Source organism: Balaenoptera musculus, chromosome 4, assembly GCF_009873245.2.
Source record: "Balaenoptera musculus isolate JJ_BM4_2016_0621 chromosome 4, mBalMus1.pri.v3, whole genome shotgun sequence".
Taxonomy (NCBI): domain Eukaryota; kingdom Metazoa; phylum Chordata; class Mammalia; order Artiodactyla; family Balaenopteridae; genus Balaenoptera; species Balaenoptera musculus.
This window is the reverse complement of record NC_045788.1, coordinates 129,817,838-129,840,846: the sequence shown is the minus strand read 5'-3', so window position 1 is coordinate 129,840,846 and position 23,009 is coordinate 129,817,838. Positions and strand designations below refer to the sequence as shown.

Sequence of the window (23,009 nt, the reverse complement as noted above, 5' to 3'; positions counted from 1 at the left end):
CAGGCAAAATATAAATGAACAGGTATGTTGTGTTCCAATAAACCTTTATTTACAACAAACAAGGAAGCCAGTGTGGTTGGATCAGACTGAGAGGGGAAGGGTGGTGGGGTCAGAGAGGAGGGTCTTCATGATCATGGAGAGCTTTATAGATTATTGGAAGAGCTTTGATTCCTCATGAAATGGGAAGACATTGGAGAGTTTTCAGAAGAGGAGTGACATGATCAGATTTATACCATAAAAAGATCACTCTGGTCCTTGTATTAATAAAATGTCATAGAGAGGGAAGCATAAAATTAGAGGCTACTAGAGAAATCAAGGCAAGAGATGAAGGCGATAGCAACAGAGGAGTAAGAAATGGTAAGATTCTGGAAATATTTTGATGTTGAGCTGGAATAATTCTCTCAGGGGTGGAGGCTGGGTGAGAAAAATAGAGGAGTTAAAGATGACCCTAAGCTTTTTGGCCTGAGTCAAAGGATGGAGTTGTCATTGCCTGAGATGGGAAATGGATAAATGGACATCGTTTGGAGAAATAAGGCTATCAGGAGTTCAGTCATGAATATGTTAAGTTTGATTTTGCAATGTCTACTAGACATCCCAAAAGAGGCAATGAATAGGCAGTTAATATATGACTCTAGAGTTCAGGAATGTGGTGTAGGCTGGGGATACAAAATTGGGGATCCTCAGCATATACATGGGACTAGATGAGGCCATCAGAGAAATGAGTTCTAGCCAGATGTGTTCATAACACATAGTACTTAAGAGAGATTTTTTCATCCACCATTGCCTTAAATCATTTTTCTCCACACACCAGAGCCATGAGATTTATAAAATGTAACCTACCATAAAGAACTATTATCTGTCACTTACTTAAAACATAGTCTCAAAGCTTTACAATGAGGATTCATTTGAGATAAGATTAATATACATAAAAATGTCAGTGATTGAAAGAAACATTAAATCCAGAAAGAAAACCCAAGAAAAATGACAACCACAAAAATCACAATAACTAAATTCTTGAAGTGCTGACTGATTGCCATGTATTGTTATAGTTATTTTATATAATTAACTCATTTAATATGCTCAACCACCCTGTAAATAAGTGCAATAGCTACTCTTTGGGCTATATTTAAATAGTGACTTAGATTTGTTATGCTTATTATATTTTCCTTCATTTCCCCATAGAAAATAAAAAGAATATATTGTTCAGAACCAGGAATCTTGACAGAGCCCTAAAATTTAGACTTGAAGAAAATTAAATATTTTGACATAGGCAATTAAGCCAAAATGTAAACAATCAGTGCCAAGTAAAAGAATAAGTGAATCGTTTCACCTTAGCAATCACAATTCACACCTCTGTGTTGTTATGATGACTCATGCTAGCCAAAACACTCTACTACATGCCCTCCCACAATTCCACCTGAAATAGTTGGAGAATGAAAAGTCCTTGGCACTCAGCACCAACAAGATAATACATTATAGTTCCCTTTCTTCTGCCCTTTCTCTTTTTTACCCTTCCTATTTACCCACTCCAGTCCCCTGACCAGAACCTTATCAAATTTTCAGAGTTCTGCTCAGAAAACCAATCTTTAGATATTTCATGGTGGTTTATTATTTTTAGCTACCATTGATATTGGCCAGAATTTAGGACCAAAACATACTGGTAGAGCTAAATGCAACACAGTTAATCTCAAATATTTTGACTAGATTCTTCTATGAGGCTCTTTGAGATCAAGGAACACGATTTTCCTTTTGGGAAGTCTTTAGCCTTTTTTGTTGCACTTTTGCAAAATCGTATGTATGGAGATCTGCACTTAAAAGTGCTGTATTTCCACAGGTAATTCACTCACTTACCCATCTCCTTTTCTCAGTTCTGATTTTTTTCCTCCCCTCTGGAGGGTATATAGATCCCCTTAAGAATCTTATTAGATTTGGATACATTAATATACCAACAGGTTTGTGAAATGCCATTTTGCATGTTTCCAAGTTCAAATGAAGATGAAATTAACATTTAAAATATGCGATCTTATCTTTGGGTCCCAGTGGTTTATTACATTCATTTTTATGACATCAAATCCACTGTTGTGGTACAATGAAAAGGGAATTGGACTAAGACTCAAGAAAATCTAGGTACTTTTCATTTGAACTGCTGCTCATTAAATATAACTAAAACTGTCCAGAAATGGATTGAGTTGCAAAAAGTGAGGTAGAGAATTTCTCGAACCAAGAGGTGTTCAGCAGCAGCTGTGTAGCGGGAATTCATGCAGCAAGTAGGGGCTTGACCTTTAAGGTCTCTTCCAATTTCTGGCTTCTGTAACTCATTTTCAAGGCCAATCCAAACAATTAACCTCACTGTGCCTCACTTTCCTTACTGTAAAACAGCACTGACACCTACTCACCTCAGAGGTATATTCTGAGGTTTACTGAGCTATTTATAAGACATGTAGGATATTTCATAAAAAGGGGCAATGCAAATAGCAAAGTTTATTATTATTTAAGGAGAAGACAGGGAAAATTTTAAACAGCTACTGGAAATAGCATGTTCTTTTTTTCTCCTCCATATGCTCCACCTGTTCCCAGAGTCAACGTGCATACAAATCAGCACTTTTCTGTGTCATATCTGAGTGCGCAGAGTAGATAGATGGCCAAAGAAAGAGTTTAGGATTTGAGCACTTCTGAACGTTATCTCTACCTGCAGAGTCCAGATCAAACTCATGTGAAATAAACAGGCTCCTTGCTCTCAAGCACTTTTCAAACCAAGGGTGCAGTTTCCAATTGCATTACTAGAGGTGGGAGTGGAGGAAGAAAGCTCATGTTTTGTCTTTTTATTAAGAAAGATTTGAACTTAGAGAAAAATGGCAAGAAATGTACAATGAACTCCTGTACCTCCTGTATCTAAGTTCAGAAATTGTCATCATTTGGCCACATTTGCTTTAATGCTCTATGCATCTCTCAATATAACAACAACAACAACAAGTAGTAGTATTGTTGATCTGAAAGTGGCAGACAGCATGACCATCTTACCTCTAAATACATTAGTGTATATTTCCTAAGAACAAGGACCTTCCTTTTTATAACCACACTACACTTATCAAACACAGGAAACTTAACACTGATACAGTTTTTAACATCTGTATTAATATTAATGTCTATGTAGATATATATGATATTCTAGTTTCCCTAATTGTCCCAATTGCAGTTTTTTTGAATCTAGGATCACTCATTGCATTTAGCTGTCAGGACGTTTGAGTCTCCTTTGGTCTAAAGCAGTCTGACCTTCCCTTGTCTTTCATGATCTTCACATTTTTGAAGAGTCCATACCAGTTTTACTGTAGAATGTCCCTCTATTTGGTTTGTTTAGTTGCCTCCTTTTCTGCATTTCATTTTTAAAGTGTCTCTCCAGCAGTGGACTAGAAAATCCATCACCATTGCCAGGTTTGCAGGCACCCTTACCATTCTCTGCAATTGGAGTCCCATCCTAGAAGCACTGGGTCACTCTGGCAGGGCTGGCATCCACACACAGGAGGGCCATTAGCAAAGTTAGGAATTGTGCCTACATCAATTTTCTTTCCCTGAAGTAATGACTTGTTTAAAGACAAGTTTTAACTTTTTACAGTGAAGTGTAATGGATTGCTGGATTGACGGATTGCTGCAAAATGCAAATAAAAGGGAAAGTTTCTCTAAATTTTGTCTCCTGTGGACTAAAAAGCCTTTCTAATTGTAAATTCTGTGATGTTTGCTAATGAAGGCAGCAAAGCTTTTTTAAAGCAAACAATTGCTTCGGAAGAGAAACGTAAACCTCCCTGTTTCTTGCTCTTTGTACTTTCTACATATTGGGTCTGTAATCTTTAAATCTGCTGATCTCCTCCTTTCCTGAGGCCAGTTCACCTGCATATGGACAAAATGAGAAAATTAGGGCTTAGTAGTGAGTTTTTCTGAAAGGTAAATTTAGTCCAATTAAAAACTAGTCTTTTGTACTGAGTTCTCCTTTCTCCTCTACTGGTATTAAAATAACTTTCTTTTGTGAAACAATTGTGGAAGTTCACAGTTACTTTTTTTGAGGAGGGAACCTGTTTATTAATGGCTTCATTTGCCAAATAAAGGCTGAATGTTTTATGCTGGTGCAAATTTTTTTAATTTTTTTCTCTATTTATGCAGATATTTATTTATATAGTTAGTTAGTCATTCAGTCAGTTAGTTAGTTGATCTTAAATCTCAAAGTCAGGAAGAGCCACTGATTTGATGAAAAGAGCCCTAGCTTGGGGAGTCAGAGGTGGACCTAGCTTTAAACCCTGGATCTGCCACTTAATAACCTTACACAACCTTGATCAAGTTGCTCCAGCTCCCGTCAGCCTCAGGTCATAGTTTATCAAATTAAGTAGTAAGTGATGCCCCATGCATAATACAAGATTCGATGGGATGAACTCCTTCTGTGGGCTGTGAGGACCTTAAAGCAAGATGTGTTCATGTTGTATTTCCAGCACTTAACATGGGACTTGGCATAGAGTGAACATCCAGAAAATGTTTTCCCATAAAAATGAATGAATGAAGGGAGAGAATGTATTCAACTTTAAATGCCATTAACATGTGTCTAAGTCATCATAATAGGAAGATGCACTTCAAGATTGACATTCCATTTAGCAAAGAACAAAAGAGCAATTTATTGCAGCATATGAAATGTACTTCTTAAATATTTTTCCCATTTTATTTAAAGGCCACGTTGATCTCCCTTGTGGTCATGCTCAAAAAAAAAAAAAAAAAAAAAAAAGGAAGCTATTGCAAAGCAGGAGGGCAATAGGAAAAAAACAAACAAATACACAATAAAAACAAGAGAGACTCACAAGCAGCCTGGAGTAAAGAAGAAAGGAGAATAGGTACCTCTTTCTACTTTTTACCTATCTTATCAAACAATGCAAAGCTATATCTGGTCCCTCAAGCACCAACAATTTGTATTTGTAAGGCATGATGCTGACATGGAATGACTGAGTGCTAGACTCACAGGCAGTTTGAATCCATGGCTCCTCCTATCTTTGTAACCCTGAGTAAGTTACTTAATTGCTCCAAGCCTTGGTTTTCTTACTTGAAATTATGAAGATGATAACCCTTGCTTCATTGGGTTATTGTTAGGATTAACAGATACACAAATCCATGTGCTCAGTTTTCTTCCATTAGGGCGCATCAGTTGCTCAGGACAAGTGATTCTGGAAGTAAGAGGACAAGTGACTCACTGGTACTTGGGAGCCTTCAGCCACACTTGTTGATTTGAAAAGAAGCAAGAACCCAGGAAGTCTATCATTCTAACAATTTCTATTTTTATGTTAAAGAAATTAAAAAGGATAATGAGGGCTTCCCTGGTGGTGCAGTGGTTAAGAATCCACCTGCCAGTGCAGGGGACACGGGTTCAAGCCCTAGTCCGGGAAGATCCCACATGCTGCGTAGCAACTAAACCCGTGCACCACAACTACTGAGCCTGCGCCCTAGAGCCCGCATGCCTAGAGCCCGTGCTCTGCAACAAGAGAAGCCACCGCAATGAGAAGTCCGCACATCACAACGAAGAGTAGCCCCCGCTCACCTCAACTAGAGAAAAGCCCTCATGCAGCAACAAAGACCCAGTGCAGCCAAAAATAAAATAAATAATTTTTTTTAGAAAATGATAATGAGCACTAAATCTTGATACGGTTCTACAACTCCTTCCTTCCTTACCCTGGTCCATTTGACTCTGAAGAGTAGCTTACTCACAAATTTACTGTATTTCAGGACCACACCTACCCAAGGTACAGAGGAATCTTATAACATCTTAGACACAAAAATGTAGCTTCTAGGGAAAACAAATAATTAAATAAATAAAAAAAGAAAATAAAAGAAGTGCATCAAGTCCAGAGGTAGCTGGCATCCATGCTGTATCTTGCACAGTGCATACCACAATTTTTATCTGAATAGTGATAAAGCTTAATATTTCCTATTGATTACTTGAAGCTGACACATCCTGAAGGCACAGACTGTGTAATAAAAAATATTCAATTTTCCAATGGTAGTCCTTGAGTAAGAGCCAACATCATGCAGTGTAGCGAACACCAGTTAATATTAGGGGAAATAGGATGGAGGCTTCATATAGCTATTGGTCTTGCCCTACTAAAGCACTTCTATTAAAAATTGGTGCAGTTCGGTGGATTCATATTTGTGGTGAATTAAACATTCTTCATCAAGTTAGTTGGCTATATACACTTTCCTACAATTACCAATGGTGGATTTTTAAATAATTTGTTTCTGCCCTTATTATCATAATCTTTTAAAATTCTATTGTCTTTTCTTTTAAATCAAGAAAGTATTTTCCCATTCAATGTTCAATTATATTAGAAAGAAAATACAATAAGCCATTTATAAATAGCTTATATGGCAGGAACTGGAAGATTATATAGAACAGTCCAACCAATTAGCTGGTAAACAGTATGTTATATATAAGTACTTGCTGAAAGGTTTACAGAGGTTTATAGCCCCAAGAAATTCTAGTGTTCTATTGGTTTTCTTTAAAGTGAATGGGTGTTATCCATTTCAAAAAGCATCTTTGGAAACTTCAAGCAACTTTTTGTTTACAAAAGTTTTACAGTATTGACTTGATTTGTTAAAGGTTTGTGGTGAAAGCTGGAGAGGACAATTGCATTCTAAAAAAATTCAGAATCCTCTTGGGAAAATTGTGCTTCCAGCCACACATACCCACAAAAGAAAAATACAGTATAATCCATATAGAAAGAGGAATGACAAATGAGAAGTCAATAATGTAACCTTTAGGTAGATGGCCTCTTGATACATTTTGGGAATGATACGAGTTTGCCTATAAATGGCAATAAACAAATACTTTGGACAGAACAGTTTGTTGCATGATTGAATGTCATTTTCTAGGTCTCATTCGTCTGCAAGAGCTCATCAAAGCTCCCTCCAGATATAACATTAAAATCAAAATCCGCCAGCTGCCCTCTGGGAATAAAGATGCCAAGCCTTTACTCAAGGAGATGAAGAAAGGCAAGGAGTTCTATGTGATATTTGATTGTTCACATGAAACAGCCGCTGAAATCCTTAAGCAGGTAAGAGGGGTAGGAAGGAGGTAAAAATGTTGGGGGACAAGTTAATTTATCTTTCTCAGACATGCCATCTGGTTTCACTTAGTGCAGCGTGATAAAATGACAGCAGTCCAGTTTAGGCTGAAGATTGCAGATTTCAGAACCCTTTTAAAGAGTCATAGGGCTCAGACTTTTTTGAAGCCACCTGTTCGTACGTAGTTGTAGATGTGTGGTCCTGTGTACATACTCGGAAATATATAGATACTGCCAGCAGAGATTGAGAGGAGAAGAGTATCATTTCAAGTTGATTAAGCATCTCTTCTTTTATGTCTTTTGAAAAAACCAAGCTAGATTTCATTTACACAATGCCTGACTTGTCCTAAATATATCTTCTTCATGGCAAGACCTCTTTTGTCAAACATGCAAAATTCCAAGCACAGTGAAAAAGGGGCATGGAGAGAGTCACGGAAGAGATGCTTCTCTCTTCTAATTTGTTACAGACAATGAGCTGCCATGCATTAATCTCCACAGATAATGTAGGTGGAAACAATAAATTGTGAAATCTTTTATAAATGAAAGATCTTAATAACATTAAGAATGATAACAACAGAGTTAATACTTTCTGGGCACTTCAGGATATAGCACTGGTCTTATGTCTAAGAAAGAAAACTCAGAATCAAAATAAAAAATAGATTAAAAATAAATTAAAAAAAAAAAAAGATTAAACCTAGACTCGTGGTTCTCAACCCAGAGTGATTTCACCCCTTGGAAACTTCTGTCAATGTCCGGAGACATTTCTGGTTGTCACATTGGGGATGGTGGCACTTTAATGACAGCTAGCAATTAGAGGTGCTGCTAAACATCCTATAGACACAGGATCCCACCCCACCCGACAACAAAGAAATACGTAGCCTAAAATGCCAATAGTGCTGAGGTTGAGAAACTCTAGCATAGACAGAGACAATGGGAAAGGCAAGCCAGATGTTTAAAATAGAAGCATTAATAAAAAATCAGGGGATTGAATTTGGGAGAAAGTAGGAAAAAAATAGCCAGGTTATATTTACTTGGCCTAATGTGTGTCTCTCTGTATTTAAGTGGTTACTGTGGCATGAGGCAATGTTCTTACCTAAAATGGCACAAGGTGTTATTACACTCCCTAGTTTAAAATATCTGGGGTGTGCTGTGGGGTTGACTGGTAATGGGCACTAATTTCACAAGTAGACCAACCCCTCCATACAAATGCAGAACTGTGGGTTTCTGAATCACTTAGAAGAGCTCTCTGGGTGCAGTCATCCAGTCTGACTCTCCAGTGCTATATCTCACACTGGAAGGCCATTTCTCGGAAGCCACTGAGCCATAGAACATATTTTAAATTGTGGTTGAAAACAATCATAGATGTCATCAAGGCTAATCCTCTCACTTTATAGGAGATAAAATAACTTTCCCAGAGTGACACAGCCAGGAACGGAACTGAGCCTCCTTTATCCCATCTGATGCTTTCTCCACTGTGACACGTTGTTTCTCCAGTTAGGCAGACTATCTGTTACTTACTTCTAGACTATAGTTGCATTAACAAGTCTTTAGATATTATAAGTACCTCTCAGTAAAGAAAGCAAGCATGCTGCAGTGATGTCAGCAACTAAAGAACTTGAAAGGTGAATAAATAGAATCATCTGCTCTTTATCTTAAGGCTTCATTTGAGAATTTAATACAGTCATTAAAGTGTAATGGAGTGTGGACCAGAACTGAGAAAAACACCCAGATTTTATGCGTAGCCCTCAAAATGCAAAGAAGTATCCCTTCCCAAGAGTCTTTCATAACAGAAGCTAGTGACTTCTGTTACATTTAAGAGAATGATTTGCTGATGAGGCTTCTCTTAGTTAGAAATCTACTTGGCTCACATAACTGGTCATGTCTCTCCCAAAGGGCAGGCTTGGAATAGGCAAGGGAAGTGCCTGATGGCCATGGGCAGTGGCTGCTAGAGTTTCTCCTGTATTTTGATAAATGTGGATATAAAATTCCTTTGATGTAAGTGGTTATTTCCTTGTGGCATAGAGATTATGTCATTCAAAGGAAAATTAAAAAAAAAAAAAAAAGACACACAAAATCATCTAAGAGAAGCCCTCTCAAGAAACGTCTGGCAGGGGCAAGGAGGAATAGGATTAGTTCCACTTTGCACAAGCCATTGACACAAACATTTTTCTCCATCCTGTCTTACCATGTTTTATCTTGTGTTTGCTTTTCCTAATCACGTGAATGGTACGATTGGCTGTGAAGCTTGGGAGAAGTGACTAAAAGACTGTTCATCCCCTCTTTGTCCCAGACCCATGATCTGAAAAGATTGGGAGGGGAGGAGAACCTTTTTAAAAGCTTCCAACACGAAACCCTTACCTTACTGCATGTGAAAGAACTATTGCTCATTTTGAAATCACAGCAAAGGATCCAGGTTGGCTTAATGGGCTTCATTTGGACCTCCAAGAGGCTGTTATGGTTTGAAAAGTTATAATGAAGACCTCAGGACTTTCTATTCTAGTCAAGATGAGGCACTAGTACTCTGTGTGATTCAATTTTAACTTGCTCCATTAGTCCTGGACAACAACATGTAGAAATTCTTTCAGAGACCTTTCCTGAATCTGTCTGCGGAGTGTCTCTAGGGGGTCTGAGGGTTCAGGAGTTCAGGGTTCTGTTGCCAGCCACCGCTCAACCAACCTCTTTCTCCCAAGGGAAAGAAAGGAAGGAAAGAGACTTATCTCTTTTACTGAGGTACCAAAGATAGTGTCTGGCACCCTGTACGTCATCTCATGTCATCTCAGTTTATCCTGAAGTAAATTTGGTATTCTCACTTCAGAGCTGAGAAAGCTGAAGCTTAGATAGGTTAAGTGCCTCATACAAGGTCACTCTCTGAATAGCCAGCCTGCCCTATGATCTCAGATCCTGAATGTCTACTTTACCATAAGGGGCCCCCATTTCATAATGGATAACCATTCTGAACTAGGCTTCCAGAAATGTCTGGGGAAAACACAACCACTTGCTGCTGGTCTCCTTTAGATGAAATTAATATTAATAGCTTTTACTTCTTTGGTGACTAAAATCACTGCTGAGAAAATTTTCTCTGCCAGGTCAACGTGTCTTTCTTCTCATGCATATTTCCCATTATTTCCCTGTACTTCCCTGCACCTTCATCATATTTTACTACTTTTTAATGATTCTTAAGAAAAAAGAAATCAAATGCACTTTAAAGAAGATATTTGACATTTATCTAAAAGTAAAAATCGGGAAAAAGTCTATAATTATTCTTGGGCATGATAATCACTTCAGCAAAGTGATTATTTCTATTCATATTGAACAAGTACTATATGATGAGAATCTGAAAAGTTATTTCCCCAAAATTAGTTAGAAATTCAAATGTCAAGACTTGATTAGGCTACAGGGGAGCACGGCTCTCATAAGAACAAATGGCCTTCGTGAATTTCTGCAGTCTGAGAGTGGCCCCGAAAACCAGCAGCATACACATGGGACCCGTCAGGTCATTCCATGTCTTCTTCTCTCCCTGTCCATCCATCACCTCCCAGCAGGCATCCTGCTGCTTTTAGAGGATGCTGATCTCTCCTTAACCTGCCTTTAATGTGGAAATCCCAGGTCCCCAGCTCCTCCTCACTCCCACATCCCCCAAGTCCCTCTGTCTTCCCACTGACTCCTCACCATCCACCACACTTGCACCTTCACTCGCTCCTACTGAGTATGATTCTCCCGAGAGAGTGGCTGATGACAGATGAATTTAAGGATGAGGCACGGGGGACTTCCCTGGCAGTCCAGTGGTTAGGACTCTGCACTTCCACTGCAGGGGAACTAAGATCCTGCATGCCACACAGCGCAGACAAAGAAACAAGAACAAAAACAAAACAAATAAAGATGAGGCACAGGGTAGGATGACTCTAGGTAGGGAATTCCTAACATGTGCCTAGTGCCATGCTGGGTGAGAAGCAACCATAGCCTTTAATTGACATAATAATCATTGATATAATTAGTACTATCTTTTTTTTTTCTGGAAATGAAAATTGAAACTCAGGAACAGTGTTAATTTTATCTACCGAGAATGCTTTTAATGCAAAAATCTGTGGCCTGCATGATGTGACCCATCCACCCCCTCCAGCCTCCCTGCCAGCCTCCAGCTTCCAATACACTATTTCAAGGGCACTCTGCCTGGTCATGTAACATGCCCTCCTTTCCCTACTTTATGGCCTTTTCACTTGCAGTTGCCAACACCTGGAACGTTCTTTTCCAAAGTCTGTCTCACCTAAGCCTTCATGATTAACTCTTGGGAGATAAAGGAGAAGAAACTATTTTCTCATTCCTTATGACCTTGCACTCTACTTAGTTGCTCTGTAACCCTAATAAAAATCTATAATTAATTAAGGACCTTGATTCATTTGTTATCTCTATCCCCTACTATACTGTAAACTCCAAGAGGATGGGAGCTTTCTTTGTCTTGTTCTCCCAAATCCCCAACATCTATTACATTATTTGACACACAACGAGTGACAAATACATCTCTGTTGAATGAATAGATGAAATGAATGATCCAAGAACTGTGCTTAGAAGCTCTTAATCAGTAATCTCCCAAATCACCTTTCTTCCACTCCACTCAGTATGCTGAACTCTCAACTCTGCCAAGCACATTTGAACAAGTCATCCCTCTGCGCCTCAGTTTCCTCAAAAGGAAGGTTTCATTCAACCCTGAAATTCTGTATTATTAAGAACTGTAATGTACTTGAGCTAATGATTCTCCTTCCTGAAAATAAATTTGCCTCTTTGGAGAACTGCAGAGTCGTTTTCAAATCCTGTAATAGGATTGAGAAAGCAGGTCACTATTTCAAGCATAGTGAAACCTAATGGTTCTCTGATAAGGAGGGAAGGGATGCAGTGGTGCTTCATCTAGCAGGGAAGCTGCTTCAGGGCTGGGCCAATTCCCTGAGCTAGAGAGTGGCCAGTGGATGAGTGTGCACATACTGTTTCTGACTCAGGAAAACTGCTGTCTTGTTTACATGAACAAGTGCATCAGAGGGGAGAGGTTTTTCCTCTTACAACACTCGTGGCAATGAGCATTAAGCTATAATTGAGCCATTAGCCTCCATAGAACATTTTAGTACCAAAATATTTTGTAGAATTATATTGCATTTTCTCCTGTCAACATTTGTGTGCTTTTGTTTCTTTTTTTTTTTTTTTTTTTTTTTAATTAACATAAAAACAAGACCAGGCAGAAAATGTATTTTTTAAACGCTTGGCTTCCCTCTGCTAGGAAGTGCAATGGCAAAGCTGATTAATCAAATAATTTTGTGCATGGATTTTTTTCCCCATATAAGTTATGCCTAACATCTCTGACCAAGACAAGCAGAGGTAGTTAGATGGGTTTCATTTCATGTTTTCACAGGACAGAAGTACCATTAGCCTTCATCTCTTAGGACAGAAAACATCAAGTCAAGCAGTACAGCTGTGATGTGCTAAAAGGTTGCAAATCTGTGTTTGGAACCTGCACCAGCTAAGTCATATCCCCAAGTCTGTTATTTCTAATCATAAACACATAAAATAAGCCAAAGACCTTAGGGCTACCTTTTACTCAACACTTACTATGTTCCAGGCACTGTCCTAAGCAAGTGAAATGCATCACTCATTTAATTTTTATGAGAAAATTCTGCATACAAGAAACTGACAGATTTCAGAGAGATTTTGTAACTTGCCCAAAGTCACAGAGCCAGCAAGTGGCTAGGCTGGGATTTGAAACTTATCTCAGGATTTAAAAGGAAAAGAAAGTATCCTATTCTGCTACTGTTATGTACACCAAGAAGTCAACTGATTCTACAAGTAATGGAACCTGGAACACATTTTAGTTAAGCTTCATATTTCTTGGATGCGTTATTTCCTTTGATTCTCAAACATCCAATCATTTCTAGTTTACACAAGTTCTCAAGAAATGTTGTTTATATTGAAGCCAAGTAGCGAATGTGGTGGGGACATGGTAAAGAAATTCATTTATTTCATTCAACACATATTTGTTGAGCACTGATTGAAGGTGATAAAGATACAACAATGAAAACAACAACAAAACCCCAAATCCCTGCCACCTTAAGGCAAAAAGAGACTTTGAAAATGAATGTCACAAGAGTTTAGCTGTCTAATGCCAATTTACTGGTTGGAGACCATGAAGCTAATTTCTAAAGCAGTAGGGAACTGTGACTAGTGTCTTAGACTGAAAGTTGGGAGATGCAGTTGCAAACTCTGCTCTTCCCCTAATAGGATAAAATAAATGCCATTTATTGGGTAGTCATTGTGTGCCAGAATAGGCTATGTATTTGACTGAAGTGTTATCTTTTTACTGTCTCAAAATATCCCATGTTACAAATGAGAAGAATGAGGTTCCAAAGCATACACTAGATGGCAAGGCTGGAATTTCAAACCAGGGTCTAATGTGTCTCTGATCTGAGTTTCATAGCCCGTCTTAATATGCTACTTTGAGCGAGTCTGTTTATTTTTCTGAGACTCAGTCACCTCACCTGTAAAATAGGATTGTTGGATTAGATTCTAATTGTTGCTAAGTTTCCCTTCAGCTCTGAGCGTCCATGCATACAAGCGATCAAGAATCCTCTTACTAGCGTCTAGACATAAAGAACTAGCACATTGCCTTGTACTTAGTAGGCTTTCAAAGAAATGGGGAAATAATTAAGCAGTTCATTCTTTTTTAAGGTTTTTTAGAGCCCTTTGGTAGTCTTTGAGATACTTAATTGATGAGAAGTTCATTACTTTGGATAAATCCTGACAATGTAATCATGATGAATCTCAGTTTATACTAACTGGATGATAATTTGCAGTTTGTTATATAATTTTTTTGGCAGCACATTCTTATTCTAATTATGTTTCTCTCAGGCTGATATTAAAATCTATTTACATTTCCTGAGCACATAGTTAGTTTGGATTGTAAGGAGCAGTTCATAGATATGAGTATGTTATTAATATACACAAGAATTAATTGACCTCTATGAATAATCAAAAATTTACTGAAAGGGTTTGCAATTTGTTTGTATTCTTAGTGTACAAGATGCCCTTCCGAGGATGCTCTAAAACCTCCAGTGAGTAGATTTGGAAAAGGACTTAGATTTGTTTCAATCCGAATTCAGAGGTAATAAAAATCACATATATGCCTCAGAAATGTTCTAATGCTTAATTCCAGCTACATCAAAATTTGGCTGTAATAGGCAATAAGAGAAATTATCTTTGCAAGAGAAGTGGGGGTAATTTAAAAGGAATCACGTAAGGAATTTGAAGATGTGTATAACAAAAAGCATGTCTTAAGCCTGTAGCAGGATCAGTGATCCTCAGCTCTATTCAAAATTTTGAGGATGTCTGTGCCCCTCGGTGTGACTTTCTCAGGGGAAAAGATCCATAGCTTCTATCTGATTCCCTAAAGAAGGCTGAAGACTGAAGTAGGTTAAAAATCACTTCATTATGTTAACCATACCTGCTTCTTCAACCTTTCATAAATGCAAGATTTTACCAAAAAGATCCCTCCACCCTACCTTCCCCATGACTGTTAGCCACATCCTTTCTGTTATAAGCATGACCCTGTAAGATCCAAATTTCACCATTTATTCAGTTGACATGTATTGGCTGTTTTCTATGTGCTAAAGACTGTGCCAGGGTAAAGGGAGAATAAAGTGCTATGAAAAACTTCAATGTATTGAATGAGGTTATTTAGTAGAGGACTTAGTTATTTGTTCTTTGCTGCATCTGTAAAATGGGAATGTCATAGCCCATAGCTCATGCTGTTTTGAGAAAAGTTAAATGTGACAATGCCTATAAGGCACTAAGCAGCCCACCACTGATGCATGAAGTATCCCACATGTTACGGATTAGCATCATCAGTATTATTAGTGATATGGTATCTAGGCAAAACTACAAGAGTGATACAGTGCTTCCCAATCCTAACTCTATCACTGTGTCACCTCCTCCACCATATCACAATAGTGGTTCCCAAACCTCCTTTCAGTCTGAATTACCAAGTCTCCCAACCTTATGAGGATCTCATCTGATGTCATTCAATCTCCATGCCAGACTTAACATATTGCTTCTTCCTCCTCGTCCTTCCTCCCACCAACCAGAAATAACATTCGATTACTCAAGCCAGAAACCTGGGAATCTCCTTGACTCTCCCTCACCTTTCCTATTTATTAGTTACCGAATGTTGTAGATTCTGCCTTCTAACTATATTTCAGATTCTACCTCCTTTTCTCCATCACTTTCATCATCTTCCTCCTGTGCTAGAACAATTGATCTCTCGGTCACAAGTCCTCTCCCTCTCTTTTTCTCCACCCAGCCTCCATATGGCCTCAGAAACTGTTCATTTTAAATAAAATATCTGATCTTACCCCTCTCAAGTTTGAAATTCCTGATTGCCCGCCCCACCCCCTTATTGCCTTAAGTATAAAGCCCGCATTGTTTAGCATGTCATGCAAAGCCCTAAGCACCTTGTGTCCACTGCCATTATAACATCAAGCACACAAAAATATCTATTATTATGTGTATCACACAATTTTAACAATTGCATTACAATTTTTTTTACAAACTATCCTTTCCTTTTTTTTTTTTAAGTAGTACTTTTTTTTTTAACTTTTCTGAAGATTTAAATTTATTTATTTATTTATCTATTTATTTATTTATTTTTGGCTGTGTTGGGTCTTCGTCGCGGTGCACGGACCTCTCACTGAGATGCCCCTCCCTTCCCGTTGCGGAGCATGGGCTTCAGGCGCGCTGGCCTCAGCAGCTGCAGCGTGCAGGCTCAGCAGTTGTGGCGTAGGCGCCCAGTTGCTCTGCAGCACGTGGGATCCACCCGGACCAGGGCTCAAACCCGTGTCCCCTGCATTGGCAGGCGGACTCCCAACCACTGTGCCACCAGGGAAGTCCCAAGCTATCTTTTCTTCATGAAAGCTGACCCCATTAAAGAGACTGAAGTTCTTCCTGAAAGATCACTAAAGGGATTTAAAATTAGAATCTAATTAATTCTAATATCTAAAGAGATGTTGTAATAGAAGAGCTATGTAGGTCTGAATTCCTGACAGAAGGAGGAGAAGTGAGTGAAGCTCCTCATAATACCTGCAGCATCATCCATGGTACAACCTTTTATAATGGGGTCCAGCTCTCTGAACAAGAATAGAGGGGCAACTTATCAAGCTCTCTTGGCTTGATGGATTCATTCCTTAAGATAAATTCCTGTCCTTCTAACTTTGTCCTTCTAACTTTGCTCTCACCAAAGAACCATACATTTATATTTGGGTTCTCAAAGTACAGAAGGACTTTGTACAAATTATTGACTTTCCTCCCACATATACCTCCTATTATAAATATAGCACAAAGAGCCCAGGATTGAAATCAAACCTGGGTTCAAGTACTATAACTATACTCACATCTATAAATTGAGGATAACACTTCCTCCCCAATAGTAGATAAAGAACCTATCACAGCAGTGGACATGTTGTAGCACTCATCAAATAATAGTTTTGATCATTATTGTTATGCCTTTAAAATATGAGTTTGGTTAATATAAATGAGTGGTTCTCAGCTCTGGCTGTATGTAAGTATCACCTGGAGAGTCTTGGTATCACAGATACCAATGCCTAGAACCTAGACCAAATAAATCAGAATATTTAGGGATAGGGTGCAGGCATGGGTGTTTTTAAAGAGTTCTTTGGAGATACTAATGCACTGAGAAACACTGATAAAAATAATAGTTTTCTAAGCCTGATAGCTACTAGATAAATTGACAAAATAAAGTCATCTAAAAAGCCAAAAAACTGAGAAACAGGACCCAAATTATGATAACTTTATTGTGCTACAGAGATATCATGAGACCAACAAGACCACCATTTAGTGACTACATGACTAATCTCTCCCTCAAAAGGTTACCCTCAGGCAAATTTGAGGTATAGTTTTTATTACCACCGTTATGAAAGAAGCTTATTGCAAAAAGATTACAGTGTATGCAACATATTCTCTGCTAAATTTCCAACTTCAAGATTCGTTCAGTTCTTTGCTGTTAAAACTTTTCTTCTACTATAGTCTTTCTTATACCTCATATTTCCACCAATTTCCCTTGGATGTTGCAGAGAGTTTTTTTCTTTGGGTTCATGTAATCCTCCAAAAGCTCCACTCTATCCTATTTGCCAGGTTGCCTATTTCATTCTGCTAGGGGAAATCTTTTTTTTTCCTGCTCTGTTGTCAGCAGACTGTACTCCCTAAATAGCATAATCTCTTCTGCTGTGTACCTGGATGATGCCATGTGGCTCTTCTAGTAGGTTTATCTTCTGAGGCTAAACTAAACCCCATTGGGCTCCACTCCATTTATTAATATCTATTAGTATCAGCTTCCCTTCTTCTTCTGACCATACCTCTAGAGAGAGAAGCTTATAAAGGAATTAAGACTGAAAGACACTCTCAAATAGTGCAGCTATTCCATTCACCAACACTATGTGGAATACTCTTTGCTTTCCTTTGATTTCACTTGGAGGCAGGAGGAAAGTGGTCTGGGTTTGTAAGTGGCATAGCACTATCTTCAAATGGAAGGAAAACCCTAGACTCTTTGTGGGTAGCTGTATCTGTGTACATGCATGTGGTTAGTATATGTGTGCGAATGGAGGGGCACAAAGAAATTTAGAAAGTTTTCAACTTCAAACAAGTCATTTTTCCTCTTGATACATGCTCTTGATAGCAATACACCAAAATTGTGCAATCTCATAGGCCATAATCCCAGAAAGATGAGCAAATGAGGAGCGTTGGTTTCATATTCTGCTGTAACAAATTATCACAAATGTAGTGGCTTAAACAATAAAAATTTACTCTTTTACAATTCTGGAGGTCAGAAGTCTAAAATCAAGCTGTTGACAGGGCTATTTTCCTTCTGGAGGATTCAGGGAATATCTAATTCCTTGTCTTTTCCAGCTTCTAGAAGCTGTCCTCATTCCTTGGCTTGTGGTCCCACGTCACACTGCCTTTCATTCCCTCTCTTTCCATCTTCACATCACTTCCTCTGCCTTCTGACCATCTGCTTCCATCTTATAAGAACCCTTGTGATTACACTGGGCCCACCTGGATAATCCAGAGTAATTTCCCATAAACTAAGATCCTTAACTTAATCACATATGCAAAGTTCTTCTGCCATGTAAGGTAACATATTAGCATATTCGGGAAATTAGGATGTGGACATTTTTAAGGGGCCATTATTCATCCTACTCCATAAGGATATGGGTAGTTTTCTACATGTCAGGGTTTTCAGGGGTCCAATGCTATTTTCCATACATTCCACTGTTACCTTTGTAGATATAAGTTACAGTCATTCAGTATTGTATGAGTGTCTTTTTTTGCATCAGTAAAGACTGATCTAAAGGCCTAATTTACCTAACTTGTTCTACTGGTGACCAACGTTAAAAACTACGTTGCCAAAGGAGCATTCTGCTCAGAGGAGAGTGCAATTGCAGCCCGAAGTACCAAAGTTGGCAGGTAAGAAAGAGCTACATCCTAGAGCTCAAACCTTCTTCTTAAAACTGCTTCTCTGAGACTTGATATTATTCAACTGGTTTCCTGAAGATATTTTTATGCTGAAATAACTTATTTCTATCTTGAGGTAAAAATATTATTTTAGCCACATTGTACGTCACACATTTAGAAGTTGTTCGCTTGAAATTATTGACTAGAAATCATGTCTGATGGTTTAGAATTTATCTTGATATTGAGAAGGCTATAAAAGGAGCAATATACTTTAGGTTAGCCAATATACACTTCTAAGACACCTATTTTTCAATGGAAAGATGCAGAAATAAAACCCCTTATGAATATTATAAGAATCCCTCAAAAATGCTTAGGAGCACTCCAGGTTCCATTTTAAGTTTCCGCTACTATGATAGCAGCATTATGCCAATTATTTGTGATGTATGAATTGCTTTTAGCAATGGATGCTGAGAGTTTGTGGAGAATTGCTGTCTCCATAGCTCTGCATTGCCTTCAGGAAAATGATCCTGTTGAAATGTGACATAGGTGTCTTTATACCAGGACATGTTATGCGAAGATTTTTCTCAGAGAGTTTCCAAGTGTCTTATAGACCAACTCTGTCACCAACCATAGGAATTAGACTCTACAAACTCTCTTCATCTAGACTTGGATGAGGGTTCTCAAGAAACTAAACTATGGTCTTTGTGATGCTCAGGCTGTATGTGATACCTTTACTCATCTAAATCCAAAAGATCGTCTTTGCAAAGAACAACAGAGCTAGACCAAGAAGAGTCAATACTATTGTGAACAAGGCCATGAGAGTTCTATTGTAAAAACTCCAGAGAACAGCTGGGCAAAAGTGGAGCCATCATAGTTAATGAACAACAACTGTGCTTCAGAAAACCTTGATAACAGTGGGGTCATTAGAGTTGTCCTTCCAAGAGTCAACTGTCAATGAGTTATTATTATTTATTTTTTAGCATGCTTATTAGAGTATAATTGCATTACAATGATGTGTTAGTTTCTGCTGTACAACAAAGTGAATCAGCTATATGTATACACATATCTCCATATCCCCTCCCTCTAGCATCTCCCTCCCACCCTCCCTATCCCACTCCACTAGGTGGTCACAAAGCACCGAGCTGATCTCCCTGTGCTATGCGGCTGCTTCCCACTAGCTATCTATTTTACATTTGATAGTGTATATATGTCCATGCCACTCTCTCACTTCGTCCCAGCTTCCCCTTCCCCCTCCCCGTGTCCTCAAGTCCATTCTCAAAACTGAGTTATTTGTAGTGAGGTGGATGGACCTAGAGTCTGTCATACAGAGTGAAGTCAGTCAGAAAGCGAAAAACAAATACCATATGATAACACATATACATGGAATCTAAAAATAAAATGGTTCTGATGAACCTAGGGGCAAGACAGGAATAAAGATGTCAATGAGTTTTATTCTGCTTTCTGATGATTCATTTTGACTACAAAAGAAAGAAAACAGTAATTATTTTCTAGCCACTGAAACAATAGAATAGTCTGTGGCATTTCTATAATAGCATAATACAGAGAAAGCCTTCACGTAGGTGTCAGCCTCTCTTCCCCTCACTCGTTTAAGGACTGTGTTATCTAGATAGAAAGGAATGTCATACGTATGCAGAGTATGTAGGACTTTTAGTATTTTGGTATTGTTCTCTGTATTAGCCAGGGTTCTCCAGAGAAACAGAACCCATAGGAAATATATATGAAGAGATTTATTATGAAGAAATGATTCACTTAACTATGGAGACTGAGAAGGCCCACAGTCTGCCATGTGCAAGCTAGAGACCGAGAAAGGCTGTGGTGTAATTACAGTCTGAAACTATAGGCCTGAAAATCAGAAGAGTCAGTGGTGAAAATCTCAGTCAAAGGGCAGGAGAACGCCAAAGTCCCAGCTCAGGCAGTCAGGCAGGAAGGAAAAGGGGTGAATTCCTTCTTCCTCTGCCTTTTTATTCTAATCAAACTCTCAGTGGATTGGATGATGCCCACCATATTGGGAAGAGTCATCTGCTTTCTCAAAAGCTTATTTCATCTGGAAACAGCCTCACAGACACACCCAGAAATAACGTTTAATCTGGGCACCCCTCGGCCCAGTCAAGTTGACACATAAAATGAACCATCACCATCTACATGAACTTTTGAGTTCTTATCATTGATTCTGCAAAGACATAGAATATGATTAACTATGAGTGATATTTTGCTGGAGGCCTTTTTTGTTACCCTAACCCAACCCAGCTATATAAGATCTGAATAGTTCATCTCTCTTTATGGAAAAAAAAATTATGCTGCTTCTCCCAGCCAGGATAATTTATTCATGTTATATCTTTATTATGCAAAGAACTGAAGCAGCCTAAAAAAATACATTTGAAAAAAGTCATAAATATTTTTTAAGAAAGGGATGAAGTTGGTACCAAGGGAAAAATTAAAGAAAAACATAAAGCTGAATGGCATTAGCACATAGAATATATATCCTATGTTCCTGAGTAGTTGCTAATGGAGGACCCACAATTTTGACCCTAAAGTCTCTAGTAATCAAAAGAAAGTCATGACATACCTTACAGTATTTATGAAACATATAATTGTATTTATTCAGAAATACAAAAACAAAAACAAAAAATTGGCTTGTCTGGCACTGATAATCATGGTAGTCACCTGTCAGGGTGAGTGAGATCTCTGGAGGGTGACATATATCAGTATCTTTCCCACTTCCTTGACCAAAACCAGTGCATGGCTCCACCCAAGCGCAAGGGGCCAGGAAATGCAATTCTATCACATTGGAAAATTGGAACTGGCACTAGGGAAATCCACCCTATGGGTCTTCCAAAATCAAGAAGACTAATAGGTATTAAATACATCCCTACTATAGATATAAAATTCTATTGAAAGGGCTAGGTTTTTACAGTCTATCAATCTGTCAATAATATGGTTTCAAGGGGATATTTAATAAGAATAATTCTGTTAGGAAACAACTATTATTAAAGTATTGGTGGAAGCAATTAAGGGGAATGTGTCGTCAGTACAAATAGTATTGACAGCCACGTTTATTACTTATTAGTGTGTGTGATGTGATGTGATGTGTTTTGCACCATTAAAAATGATTTAAATAGAGCCAAAACTAGTTCCTAGTAATACTGTCTTGGTAAAGTGTACACTGCCTAAGTCAGTGCCTCCTGGTCAATCCAGCAAAATACAGTAAAAAAATTCAAACAAGGTGGTGTTTGTTAGGAAAAAGTCAGTTTTGCAAAGAACCATTTAAAAATCCCCATATCATGATTACACTATTTGAAAAACTGACATTTATCTTGATATGACATTTTCGTAATCCCTTAATGACTTTTAGCTGAAATACCAACACGCAGAGAGAAAATCGTGGTGTGAATGCTATAAAGTATAAAGTATACTACCATTTGACAACAGAGCAGTCAGTCCCAATCAGTCTACAAACCATTATAAAGAGCTTTGGTGCTATTGGCATTATTTCTATCTAAACACTTCTCATTCACCCATGTCCTAGAGAGTCCACAAAATTGACAGCTCAGTGATCCATGACTATACTTGTTTCTTAATTTTCATTTCTAGGAAATTCAAGGGAAGAACCAGGAAGCACTGACCCAGGCACTAGGTAGGAAAGTCAAGAATGGGGATTCTTCTAGTATATCAAATAAAAAGTGTATCTGGAAGACCCAAGGATTCTTTCTGCAACAAAAGCAGGTCCATTAGCTATTTATTCACTGCATCTGCGTAACTCTTTTCTAACATTAAGAGACATATCAAATGAATATTTGCTTCCAGAAATTATAAATAATAATAATAATAATAATTAGTTGAATGGTTGCTTTAAAAAAAAAGCCTATACTCTCAATTGGTGATCAAATGCCCCCACAATAAAGTTTAAAAAGAAAAATTAGCCCATGTGAAAAGCTGGAAACTCAGGTGCCTTTGTGTTTTTTCAGAAACAATACTTTAAACCTCAGTGTCCAGGTCTATATCTTGACATAAAACTTTCCAGTTCCCTTTCAAGAGATAGTCTTGGCTGCAATTATACTAACAACCTAAATGAAAAATTGAATTCCTGACTGACCCCAGCAGGTTAGCTCTTTATGCTCCAGTGATATAAGAGACCAGCTAATAAGACCTCACCAAGCATGACTTTAAATGTTATTGATGGCCCTAAAGCAATCCTACCCTTTTAAAAATCCTTTTGTGCACCTGGTCTTGTTATCACCATAGGAGTTACTTACATACTGTGGGCTTATGATTCACAGAGAGAGTTTCCTGTCATTTGTCTTACCTTCATGACATTACAATTTCACCAAATATTCCTCTGGTTTCCATGTTAGCAGAGAGGGCATAAGAAGTGTCAGATCTGTGCTCGTGTATGTTACATGC

General features: G+C 38.2%; 1 protein-coding gene across 1 annotated transcript in view; it reads left to right on the top strand.

Moving 5' to 3' along the window:
• The window catches only part of GRIK1 (glutamate ionotropic receptor kainate type subunit 1), a 425,923-nt gene that overhangs the window by 271,766 nt on the left and 131,148 nt on the right, over positions 1-23,009 (top strand). The window contains 1 exon segment of the mRNA XM_036849470.1: positions 6,898-7,079. Coding sequence (XP_036705365.1) covers positions 6,898-7,079 — 182 coding nt within the window.